The sequence below is a fragment of the Urtica dioica genome, chromosome 3 (assembly GCF_054948205.1).
Source record: "Urtica dioica subsp. dioica isolate 48M chromosome 3, U.dioica_male_clone48M_v1_H2, whole genome shotgun sequence".
Lineage (NCBI taxonomy): Eukaryota > Viridiplantae > Streptophyta > Magnoliopsida > Rosales > Urticaceae > Urtica > Urtica dioica.
The window spans coordinates 2,708,153-2,721,427 of record NC_142758.1 but is presented as its reverse complement, the minus strand read 5'-3'; the positions used below and the strand labels follow the sequence as shown (position 1 = coordinate 2,721,427).

Sequence of the window (13,275 nt, the reverse complement as noted above, 5' to 3'; positions counted from 1 at the left end):
CATTCATGGAATTCTAATTGCATAAAATTCGCAGGAGAATCTCAACTAAGCGTTATTTTTTTACACCAAAAAGTGACCCACCAGCGAAAAAAATGAAACGTGGCGAGAGTCACGCAAAGCTACATCCGGGACACAAAGATTACACAGAGAAGGCTCTTCAATCACTCCCCGAGTCCATGAGCTCACAAAGACCCTTATCATTCACTAAGAATTCATTCATTAAGTATAGGGCCCGGTTTATCCATCCACAACAATGAAAAACAAATCATGAGGTCATACACATTGCATTCCAGTAATCTTGTACACGAAATTCATATCTATGAAACCAACAAATCCAACGTACGAAACTAAGACATAGCACCAACCATTGGATTATCGACCCACTACATAGATTCTTTTTTATTGAAAAAATAAATGTTATGAAGTGTCACATGGAATTGTGTCTTCCCTTAGGCTTAACGTAACTACGAAAGTACTCTTTCATTTGTGAAATTAAGACAACGACCATTTAAACGATTTGCACTTTGAACTATGAAACACACTTGTTTAGAACGTCTTCGTTAAGATGTATGATAGAAACTCTAGAGTCCCTACTATTATGTCGAAAGATCTGGCATCAAAAGTTTGTTCCAAAAATTGTCACTTGAAAATGCGAATGTCCATTCTAAACTAACTATGAAGAGGTGTTTTGCAAGTCTGTACTTTCTTCTTCACCCGTGTGAGTAGTTTCATGGAAAATTATCTAAACTTACATTAATATAAAGAGAATGCACCCTTTAGCTTTATTAATAGCTTATTCAACATTACACATCAATGTCCCAATAGACAGAATAGTCATACTACAGAGAACAATTATACTATATAGAGCAAAATATGCGCCTTTCACATTTTCTTGTGTTCATAAATCCCAACAACCAAACTTCTACTTCAAGTTCATAGAGGATATTCATGACATGTAGCCCAATTGGTAGATCTTCTAATAAAGAAGGACGAGTCATGGGATTGGAATGCTTGCTATCAAAGTGCCTTCAAAGTTCTCAAACGGACCATGATGCAAGATCCAGTCCTAGCCCTACTTATTGAATACCACAAAGCCTATCAAAATAAAAAAGACGCCTCATAATATGCCTTAGGCCGAGTTTTCGTTCAAGAGAACGAAGATACGCTGCCCAAGAGAACGAGCTCGTGGCGATAATACAAGGTTTTTTAGGTCGTGATACTATCTCTTGGGTTCGAAGTTCGTAGCAAAGAATGGCAACTCCTTGGTGAGCCACTTTTTCACCCAACAAAAGCTCACCCCGGAGCGATGATATGACAAGAGTTGGTGGCAAGACTCGATTTCCACATCGAGCACTGGTCAAGTGCACTAAACAAGCTGCATATGCTTTGAGAAGAAAGAACTCACTATGATAAAGATATATAAAAGCTCGCTTTGAGAATAAGTGTCAAACCTAACCTTCTTTTTACGTCGATCATAGTCGTGTTGCTTGCCTTCATCCATTTTGTGGTTATATTAATTGGTTTTTCATGTCACAAATTCATGCACCGATCTAAGACAAAATCGGACGAGGCTCCCAAGCTCACTACTATCTCGTTATCTAGAAATTATATACAATAACAACTGTCATTAGTTCATCAATTATTTCATACTTAATGAGTAGGGGACGGCTATTGGTTTTAATCAGGCTCATAATCTGAATTATTAACCTAACTATGAGTAAATTGGTCCATAAGCCTAAGCCAAACCCTTTGGGTCTTATTTGCGATGAGAACTAATCTATGTGAATGCACGTCAAACTCGGGTTTGGACACATCTAGTCTCGATCAATGAGCTAAGGTGTAGCTAAGTGAGGGCCAGACTTCGCGGAAGACCATACATTAAAATTGAGCCGTTCAAACTACTGTGCATGTTTCAAACTGAGGAACAAGCGTCCTGAGTTGATTTGTCTGGAGAAGACCATTTCAACCATAACATATCTTTCACGAGACAGAAAGCTCAAACGGGAGAGACATGTATGATAAATAGACTCGTACCATGAAATTAAATCTAAGGTCAATCTTATTTTTGTTATTTTATTTCCACTGCCCTCTGTATAAAAGCCCCCGAGATCGCAAAAACATGTTTTGTTTGAATTCAATTAAAACCTTAAACACTATCTGACGTTAACTCTCACACCGATTATATCATTTTGATTAATTAGCACGGAAAAAAAGTCAACTAAAATATTTATTAGATGATACTTTTTTATCTTTAATTAAAACATAAGAGATAATTTATCAATAATCAGATAAAGGTAAGATTGTGATATTATAAAATTTAAAAAATAAAAAAATAAAAAAAAAAACGCAAGTTTAATGCAACGAGTAATTATATTATATTGTTTATTAAATTAATTTAGGACTAAGTTATCAGTGCTATACTAGGTCATGGAGTATTTTCGTAACCATTTACAACGAGCACAACACTTGTTACTACGTTATTACGTCTCTGTAAAAATATTGTAAAATAATAATAAAGATAGTAAACAAAAAGTTTAGATGTAAACAAGGAGCAAATGTTAAAAACCTGTTCATATATCATTTATATATACGTGACAAAGTAAGCTGGAGAGAGCTTTAAATGAGAGCCGGAATAGAGTTTGACCTGTTTTGTTAGGTCGAATATATCTAGTCTTCCCCCCCCCCCCCAACTGATTCTTAAAGCGTCGAAAAGATAAAAAGTGGAGTTGAGAATACTAATTCGAGTATTATGCAACAGTGTCACTACTGAACCAAAAAAAAAAAAAAAAAAAAAAAAAAAAAAAAAAGATAAATATGCAATTTCTCCTGGCGGAATCTTCTTCGAAATCATTTTAAGGGATAAGAAAAAGACGATCGAAGATATCAAGTACAAAATTACCAGAATCTTCATTAATCGTGTAGTTCAACCAAGATTTTGGGAAAGCAGAAAACTAAAAATTAAAAATAAAATAAACACGTATGGCACTATATTGCATGAATGGTGTACTAGATTTCTGTTACAGCTAATATATAAGTGACAAAATGTGAGTTACATGGATACAAAATGGACACTTTTGCCTAACCAAGTAAAAGCGACGATAAAATCTCCCCCATAGTTTTCTCAGGAGCTGCGCCGCCTTCGTTATCCATCTCCATTCCATTCTCGAGCACTGCCGCGTCCAAAGTCAGCTTTCTCTTAGCGATCTCATAAACATTCTCATCCACAGTGCCCTTCGCGACCAATCTGAAAACAAAATTGATTACATAATAGAATAAAATAAAGGCATCTTAGCAAGAATATCCTTGAATTATAATGCAACCATTTTTACTCTTAAATTAATTTTTCAAGCAAGCTAGTCTACAAGCTAGTTTAAATAACTTGTTTATAATTTTACATGTTTATAATTTTGAAAAAAAAAATCAAAGAAACCCGGGACATTTTTATTGAACAAACGGTGAAGCCGAAAAGATACAAAGTTAGTCGACGGAGTTTTAAAGAGGATGGGAGCGCACGCGAAACGAACACGCCACCCCAATACCTAAAAAAAAAACCCTCATCCGACCAAGTTTATAATTTTCAAATTAATAAAATATTTCTCTCTCCTCTCCGTTTTTCTCTCTTCTCTCTCCAAAATACTTGGGAGTTTTGTCTGGTGCTTGGCTGTGGTTTAAAGATAATGGAGTATCTGTTGTGTTTGATGTCTTCGAGAATAGTAGAGGAAGACGTTTGTGCATACTGAAGATGCTTTGTGGTGACAGCAAAGGTGTTTTGGACGGTGGGGATGGCAGAATCTGATCAGAGCTTTCAGTTCCGCCATCAACGGATGGTCTAGTTCACGTCTCGGAGGTGTTAAAGTGTCTGCGTCGCGTGTCTCAAACAAGCAAAGGTATAAAGAGGCACTTTCTAGTAATCCCGCCCCTCTTGTCCGGGCGTTGCGTTTCGAGGGATGGGGGAGCGGATCGTTCGAAAGAGTTTCATCAACCCTTCAAGACACTGGACTCGAGAAGCGATTAGATGGAACGACACCATGGAACACCAAATGCGACGCAATTCGCTTCACGGTGGGAAAGGATATTGACTGTTCCCCTTACTCAAGAAACAACGCCATCATATGGAATCGGTGCTAGTCGGATCTCAAGAGCTTTCTAAACGGAAATATGGGAATCAATGGAAACATGATCTAATTTTCGTAAGAGTAGTTGGGTTAGTATCATAGGCTTACCGCTTAACTTCTGGAATTTTCATACTCTGAAGACCATCGGTGAAGCAAAAGAGACTCTGAAATTGTCTTCCTTCCCGGTGGCAAAAATCAAATGCAGAGGCCCTGTTTCGGGTCTGATTCCTCCGAGAGTGGTTTTCCTCTACAAAGGTTCATCCATTCAGATTGGCTTCTGTAATATGAAGGATTCACCTCGGGAAGCTTTGTTCTGTTTTAAGCACAGATCCTCTCTCTCCGGATACAGTTGTAGCAGGAGGTTCTCTAGCGGCAGTTCAGGTTATGCCTAGAGTAACATGGATAAAATCGGGGCCTGACACGAATGAGTATTTTCGGAGATAGGGAAAGTGCTGATTCCCAGTCCTATTGATGACGATTTTAAAAAGAAGAGGGAAATAAGTGATTTCCAGTCCAAGTGAATAGAGTCCAATTCTTATTTGGAAGTCGCCAGTGCCATCTAAGGTCCGACTCTTCGGATGATTGGTTGCTTTAGATAAATTCGATACAGCCGGGATAAAATTCAACTCTATCTTCTGTATTGATGAACTTTTTACCGTTTACCTCTCAAGGTGAAGGAATTCGAGGTGGACAGCGGCGGTTAAAACAGGTGTACTGGCTGGATGTTGGAATATATGGAAGGTCGGAAACGGTGCTCTCTTCAACAACGAAGAATGGGACATGAGCAAGATACTGGATCTAACTAATCCGAGTATCGCTTTATGGTTGCGTTCTTTATGTTCTGATTTTCGTAAATATTCTCTATGTCAGTGTCCGTGGGAAAATCGTCATGGGTCGAAAGGTCGAGGGAGTGTGGCATAAAATACTTGCTAGAGACCAAAGGAGAAAGGCGGTCTTGGTATCTATAGATTAGCGGATAAGAACACAGAGCTCCTAGCGAAATGGCTATGTCAATTCCACTCGGAGAAAGAGGCTTTGTGGCACAAAGTCATTAGGCGTCTTTATGTGGCAGCGAGTCGCACTTACAAAGCTCCATACATGGTGGTCGATCTGCTCGATAAAAGACCCCTTCTACATTAGGTGTGGGTGGAAAATTCAAGATGGTTCTGTGATCATATTCTGGGAAGACGAGAGGTTTGGGGAGTAAAATCTCTGCAAGATTCCCGAGTTTAGTTCGCCTTTGCCTGACGAAAACTGATACAGTGGCCCATTTTGCGCTTAAACGAGTTTACGGAAAAGGTTGATTGGGTTTTTAAATTTCTAAAGGGCTGATGCATCTTATAGAACCGATATCTATAGAATGGCTTTCAAGATCGAAGAAAGTGGCTCAATGGCGAAATTGGTCTCTTCACTAAATCTTTGTACGCTGACATTGCTTCCTCTGCGCCAGAACACGCTGTGCCCGACCCTATTTGAGTCGTAAAGTCCTGAAAAGGTTCAATTTTCCGGTTGGAGCCTAGTTCTTCTCGAGGTAAACACTGCTGACCTTGTTTAGCGGTGTAATCCTTAATGGACCCTACTCCCTAACTACAGCCCGCTATGTAGAGGCGCAGTGAAAGACATCCAACGCCTTTTTTAGAGTTGCCACTGTTTTTCCAATTTTTCGGATCGGGTATTTTCCAGGTTCACGATCGGCAACAATAGACCTTCCACTATAAACGAACTGCTCTCATCGCAAGCCGCCTTTAGTCAAAGCTCAAAGTCTATGTCCGAATTCAAGATTGCGAGATTGGCTCACGTGTAGTGCCTATGGAGGAAATGGAACAAGATTTTCTTTGAGGAAGAGGAATAGAATCTCAGTGCAGTTTTAGAAAGTCTTAATCATTGTATTGCTCTCTGCTCAAATGTAAACTGTAATATAGTGATTTCTCAGTTGTAAAGGGACTTGACTGCTGCCTTGTATTGAGTGTAGGATCTTCTTTTCAGTTTGGTTTGCGTGCGGTCCGCTGTCCGGGATTTCCTTACTCTTTCCCAGTTTTGTATTATTTTTTCCAGTATTCATGGCCTTTGCCAGTTTTCATAATCAAGTCCATATTTCTTAAGTTATAACAAAATGTTGCTCTTAATATGTTTATTAATTATAACAAAATGTTGCTCTTAATATGTTTATAAATTCTTTTTAGTTTGTAAATATGTTTTTAAGTTATTTAGTATTTGAATTTCATAGAATAAAAAAGTTTTAACTTTTTAGGAAAATGACTAAACTCTTACAAAATCAATAGTTTGAGGCCATTTTTCTCCAAAAAAATTAGTTTAGGGACCCAAATGCCACTCACGAGGGCCTATATACTATAATAACCTAATATATATTATTAGGTTTAATATCAATGGACAAGAGTGACATTACCTATATATTGTAACAGGCTTTGTTTGACCAATGCGGTGACAACGGTCCTCGGCCTGTCGGTCGATTTGTGGGTTGAAATCCATGTCATGAATGACAACTGTATCTGCGCCCGTCAAGTTCAGCCCTTGCCCTCCGGCTCTTGTGGACAGCAAGCACGCGAATATCGAAGTGTCGTTGTTGAACGTATCAACTATGGTCTGTCGTTCTGTTACCGGCGTACTAGGAATTGAGGACCCCATAAAGAGTCATATGTAAGATTCGGAAAGAAAACAATAAAAATTACAAAGACCGGATGATCAAGCTGCTCTAATACTAGAATTGGAAGAACATAAAACGAAATAAGAAAATACCCAAAAACCAAATGTTGGCCTGAATTAGGATTTACCATCCGCAACCAAAAACCCAATACAGTTTCAGCAAAAGTGTGTATTCTTTTTCTCAGGCTATTGCCTTGTTGTCAACAAAAGTTCGAGTGTTTCTTTAAAAAAAAAACAAATAAAAATTTTCAGCAACAGAAAGACAAACTGAAAATACTACGATCGAGAGAGAATTGTAACAATGGGAAACGAACATAACAATGGGAAGAGAGACACTGATGAAAATGCAACCAACTAATTTATAAGCTGTATAGTATAATGGAAAGGATAATATGTATGCAATCTTTAAGGAAAATCAAAGCATCTGAACCAACGGATCACTGCTTATCAGAGTCAAAGAATCACTAAGCTAAAACACACAATTCCTAGTACCAAAGTGTGATAGTAAATGTAATAGAAAAAAAAATATATGGTTCAATTGGAAACGAACAGAAAATACCTTCCATCAAGACGACTATATGTAACCCCGATGACATCCAATGTCCACTCCAAAATATCAAGCATCGATGTCCACTGGCTAAAAATCAGGACACGGTGCCCTGCTGTTTTAAGTGAAGGTAGAAGTTCTGACAGAGCCTGTCAAAGGCGGTTATTGGAAATTCGGTTTTCTTTATTCAATGGAAAAGTGGTTTTTAGAATCAAAATCATACCTGACATTTTGCTGACAACATCACATGTTTGTCTCGGAGGACGCCTTTTGAATCATTGACAGCATGAGAAAGTAAAAGCTACATAAATATAAGAGAAAAAATCCTTATTGTGATGTGTTATTATTAATATGTTGGATTTAACACGGCACTTGTTCCAGTAACTTAACAGTAACACACTTGCAGCAACTAAGATACGGTACATTTACGCATCCAACCATACAGTGTTAATTGAATCCCACTTCTGCGACTATAACAGCAATGCTAGGCATAATATTGCATTTTGTGACCAGAAATCATCACAAATAAAGAACTACATTCGATGTTCTGCCAGCTATTTTGTTTCTTTTGAAAAAGATCAACTTCAAGTAGGAAACAAAGAGTGCCTTGTCTATCCTGTACGTCAATGGTCAAAAGCAATGATAGAATATGTACAAAAATTTACCCTGTGGATAGAGAAGTCATTACAGTTCTTAAGTTCTCCAATCACTCTGTCAAAAGTGCACTCAAATCCAAATGCACCCATTGGGTGTAACTTTCTAGCAAAACGAGTAACGTCCTCATCACTGTAGATACGCCTCACCAATAAAGGATGATTTGCAATCTAGAAACAAGTGAAATAATAAAGGACCAAAGTTCAAAATTAAAATTGGCTCAATGTCTTTTCAATCATGTTTGAATGATGAAAAAGGTCAAGAAACGAGAAAGCATACCTTACGAAACTGAACGAAGTAGTTAGAGATTTGCTTTTTCGGAAGAAGCACAGAAACATTGCTCACATTAGCATCTGTAGGTTTTCCCATTCGAGCATGTGAGGCAGCACGATACTCCTCAATGGCTTCTGTATACGCTTCTGATTGCTGCTTACTCATTTCTACATACTTAACCTACATGCAAATTATCAGAACCGTTATATCCCAATCATTAGTTTGGAGCAAAAAGATACAACTTACCGAAACTAACACCGGAAATGTAACAGCTAACTTGTATGAAAAACTCACACACGTATACCTTCTGTATTTTTGGAACAAGCTGTTGTATAACATCAGATTTTAGACGTCTCAATATGAATGGTCCAAGAATGGACTTCATTCGGGCAACTAAATCTCTATCTTCAGCATTTAATAATTTTTTCAAGTCAACATCCTCCGTATTAAAAAGATCAGGCATCATAAATTCTAACAACGACCACAGTTCCTGAGAGAAAAAAAGCAACAAAATTACATTAAAGAACCCGTATCACATTAGAAGCTCCAGCCAGAAAAGTCTAATCTAAAAAATAACAAACAAAAAGATTCGAGCAACCCGCTACAGAAGAAAAAGAAAATATAAATTACGATTGCAACCACATTAAAAGAAATCAACTTGATAACTTCTTTATGCATATCCACAAAAGCACTCAAAAATACCAATGTTATCATGTATTCCTATGACTCTTTCCCTTTACCGCATGCCATGCATCCATAGTCACATAATTGGCATATTAAGGGCTTCTAATCCCTACATGTAGCTCCAGTCCTCTCTCAGATAGTATCGCATCATTTTACACAGCACTTCTACATGTTTCAGTGTATCACTTCATGGAATTTTGAGATTGAAACTAAATGACAGGTTAAATGCATAAACTCAATAATAGGTTTAAGATACAAAATCTTCTAAAAAAAACTCATCTTTTGAAAAATACAAGAAAAGAAAAATAAGGCTTTTTACGTAAAATACCCCTTGAATAGTCGTGAGTCGTCCAACTATTAACTTTGTGGAATTATAGTCATTTTTGTAAAATATATCAGACATTTTCGCAAAAAAGAATCTTATCTTCTAAAAATATTGTTTATGTTACTTAGGGTTGGCTTTTGTCGAAAAAATTAATATTCTTTTTAAACAGATTAAATGTTACAAAACAATAGTTTGATGACTGTATTACTCATGAACATAGTATAGCAACCAAAATGCCACAAAATAGTTCAGCGACTATTTGCAATAAAAAAAAAGGCAAAACATTATCCCGCTGCTACATGGTCTAAGGAAAAATTATTTGAATTGGCACCTGTAAATCATTTTGTAGCGGAGTCCCAGTCAGCATTAGCCGCTGACTGGCATTTCGTGCGACAGACATAAGGTTTTTCCACCTATAACTATTCTTGTCTTTCAAAGCATGGGCCTCATCCATGATGACACAGCTCCATTGCCAGCGTTTAAGAATTTTACGATCATCCTTTTGTTGTGCACTGAAACACCATATAAAGCGTTATGTATAATATTGACCATATATATATATATATATATATATATATATATCGTATTCGAGAATCGAGCATGTTTAGAAGGAAACCTGTGTCTTTCAAATAGCGAATAGCAAACTAGAAGAACATTAAAAGGAGGTGGTAGTCCAGCTTTGGATAACGAATTCAACTCTTTTGCATATGACGATCTGATAGCTCCATGGAACTGAATAACAGAGAATGACGGGCACCATCTTTTTAATTCCCTTTCCCAGTTTTCCAACACTGAAGCAGGACATACAATCAAGTGTGGACCAGGATCATCGTGTAAATGCTTCAACAGAGTCAAATATGTAATAGCCTGCCAGAGAAGGAAATTTCTATAATCTGAATATTTAAACCAGAATCAACAAAGACAAACTATTAGACAGTAGTGAAAAGACCGATGCCTAAGAAACCTGTATAGTCTTCCCGAGTCCCATCTCATCGGCTAATATTGCTGCATGCAGTTCAGATTTCAGTAAGTACTTCAAACCAGTTGGAGAGCTCAAATATGTGATTTAAAAGAAGAAAAAAAAAACAAGTTATTTCATAGTACTATCTTTTCGGTATCACAAATAGTAAATCTCATAATAAAAATCAAATGAATCTCCCTCAGCTAAAACTAAGTTTTTAAATGTGCTTATGGTCCAAATGAAAATCTATGAAAATTTTAAGGAGGTAAAGCAATACCTCCCCCAATACCCTTCCTCTGCAACAGAAGAAGAAAGTTTACACCCACAAGCTGATAGGGCTTCAGAATTGGCTGAAAATCTGAATCCTCTGACACACACGCTGCATCAACATCGTCCTATGGAAAATAGAAGATATCGCCTCAGTAGAACACATCATATGTAATGTTAAAGTAAAAAAGAAAAATGCATTCCACACAATTTATTCCACTTAACTAAACAAATTTCATATATTTATTGACCCATGTACTAACTAACATAGAGATTCAAAAAAACAAAATTGGGGAATTTCAACTTAATCAACTCGAATTCTGATTTGTACAACCCATAAAACATGAACAATCCTGAACTACGAAACCCAAATCATTCTCTGGTCCAGTACCATTTTTTCCGTATGACATACATCACCCAAAATGACTCGCGTCCCCAGTTCTGAACTCTTAACCCAATTGGCGAAACTAATTTAACAAAAATGTAAAGAGCTTTCACAGCCTCAACGCACACACCTGGGTGACGATTCTCACAGAAGAAGCATCCACTTCGGCGTACCGATCGCTCGCCACAGTAGCCGAAGAAGATGAGCCGTAAAGCTCACGCCTTAGCTCCGCAGAGATCTTTGCGCACTTCTGCAATGCCTTCAAGACCACGTCGTCCTCTTCCTCTTCCTCTTCAACCTCTACTGGTTCTTCTTCGTCACTCGTCGACTTGACGACGACCACCTCCGCGAACTCGCCGTCGCTCTCGTCGTCGTCGATCACGAACCGCCGGCCGCGCCCGGCCGGAGGAGGAGGTCCGGCGACCTCATCCCCTACGTCGTCGTCCTCCAAATCATCGCTGACATCGACAACGGCGCGCTGGCCGAAGGTAAAGGACTCGATCGGCGGAGGAGGAGAATCGGGGCTCCGCCGGCGTTTGGAGAGTGCTCGAGAAGGCTTGAAGGAGTGATTCTCCCACTCGTCGTCGGAGATTTCTAGGAACTCGCGCTTCATATCATCGCTTTGCTTATTGACTCTTCTCCTTTTTCAAGCTATCGAACCCTAAGGGGAGAGAGAGAGAGAGAGATCAGAAGGAAGGAGAAATGAAGCTGTGAAAATGAAGCGGCATTCGGAATTTGTAAAGGCAACGACAAGGGATTTGAGTTAGAAGCCGGTACGGTGGAGCGCGCGGACACTTCTTATTCGTGATTTATTTTCTCTCCTCTTAAATTTTTTTAATTTTATTTTAGCTCAAATCTATCTTGTTTTTTTTTTTTTTTTTTTTTTTTTTGGAGAGAGCTCAAATCTATCTTGTTGTTTAGTGATATTTGCCACCCTGATGAATTTATTTTGGGGGAATTACCAAGTTATTTCAATAATTTTTTCACATTACTACAAAAATAAAAATAAAGACTGATATATTACAGTATTTTGCGATAAAAAAAAAATATCACTAATCTCTACGAAATAATGACAAATTTATCACTAATTTCTGTGATAGCGAGTAGATGATAATGTCCTCGGCCACATTAGTGATGAGAAAGATGCGAGTTCTTTGTAGAAAGAGCTTGAGGAATTATATGCGCGAAAGACCGGAAACAATAAATTGTTTCTGATCAAGCAGATGATGGGATTGAATTATCAAGACGGTATGGCCATGACAGATCACTTAAATACATTTCAACGGGTCATTAATCAGTTAGTTGGGATGAAGATAAAGTTCGAGAAAGAGGTTCAAGGCTTGTGGTTATTTGTTATGTTACTAGACTCATGGGAGACGTTCTTAATGTTATTGTCGAACTCAGCCGTGGCTGGCATCATGACTATGGACTTGATGAAGAGTAGTATCTTGAATGAAGAGATGCGAAGAAAAAATTAAAGCTCTTCTTCACCATTAGATGTCCTAGTTACGGAAAGCAGGGGGGTGAGTATGCGTATAAGTGAGAAGAAGGGCGACACAAGCAAAAATGGAAGTAACACTTACGGCCATGTCAAGTGTTATCACTGCGATAAAATTGGGCATATTCAGAAGTATTGTTGGATCTTCAAGTGTGAGAACAACAAAAACAACAACAACAAAAATGGAAAGTGGAAAGAAAAGCACAACATCGATGACAACGATGCCGATAAAATCATGGTGGTTATCGATGACTTCATGGTTATGTGTGATGAAAAGTCATTAGTATCATTTTTCAAGAGAGAAATTAGGTGATTAATAATGAGCATCGATTCATGTTACATCCCGTACGGATTTCTTATCGTGCTACATGTCCAGTGACTTTGAAAGTGTTAAGATGGGTAACAATGGTGTGGCCAAATCTGTCGGAATAGGAGATGTGTACCTAGAAACCACCAATGACACTACTTTACTTTTAAAATATGTTAAACATATTCCTAACATTCACCTGAATCTGATTTCCACGTGTAAGCTCGACGATGAAGAGTTTTGCAACACTTTTCGTGATGGCCCATAGAAGTCCACCAAATGTGTTATGATTGTAGCTAAATGCAAAAAGTATTCCTCGTTGTACGTGATGCAAACAAAGATTGTTGATTTGAAGATCAATAACGTGGATGATGAAGGCATAGTCAAGTTGTGTCATAACCGCCTTAGTCACATAAGCGAGAAAGGTTTGATGATTTTGGTTAAGAAGAATCTTCTTTCGGGTTTGGAGAATGGTTCTTTGAAGAGCTGTGCTGATTGGCTATCAAGAAAATAGGTGAGCGTGACATTCAAGAGGTCTCAACCGCAAAGAAAATTAGGTATACTTGAATTGGTGTATTATGACGTGTGTGGTCCT

At 38.0% G+C, this 13,275-nt stretch overlaps 1 protein-coding gene across 1 annotated transcript; it reads right to left on the bottom strand.

The window, feature by feature from the left end:
* Nucleotides 1–2,792: 2,792 nt before the first annotated feature.
* On the bottom strand, nucleotides 2,793–11,680 carry ETL1 (SNF2 domain-containing protein / helicase domain-containing protein). Its single transcript, XM_089609640.1, has 13 exons — nucleotides 11,653–11,680; nucleotides 11,006–11,536; nucleotides 10,501–10,618; nucleotides 10,227–10,267; nucleotides 9,879–10,129; nucleotides 9,594–9,774; nucleotides 8,558–8,743; nucleotides 8,260–8,433; nucleotides 7,992–8,150; nucleotides 7,550–7,627; nucleotides 7,339–7,475; nucleotides 6,523–6,741; nucleotides 2,793–3,244 (listed from the first exon to the last, which is right to left on the bottom strand). Exons 2-13 carry the CDS (start codon nucleotides 11,486–11,488, stop codon nucleotides 3,079–3,081), a joined length of 2,193 nt encoding a protein of 730 aa, XP_089465766.1. The 5' UTR covers nucleotides 11,489–11,536; nucleotides 11,653–11,680; the 3' UTR covers nucleotides 2,793–3,078.
* Between the last annotated feature and the right edge of the window lie 1,595 nt (nucleotides 11,681–13,275).

What these genes read in the sequence shown, in the direction of transcription:
- ETL1 (XM_089609640.1), bottom strand. Translation starts at nt 11,488, where the DNA reads ATGAAGCGCGAGTTCCTAGAAATCTCCGACGACGAGTGGGAGAATCAC. An exon ending in GACTCGGGAAGACTATACAG is followed by an intron (nt 10,130 to 10,226) that starts GTTTCTTAGGCA and finishes CTTCTCTGGCAG; the next exon opens with GCTATTACATATTTGACTCT. An exon ending in ACTTCGTTCAGTTTCGTAAG is followed by an intron (nt 8,151 to 8,259) that starts GTATGCTTTCTC and finishes ACTTGTTTCTAG; the next exon opens with ATTGCAAATCATCCTTTATT.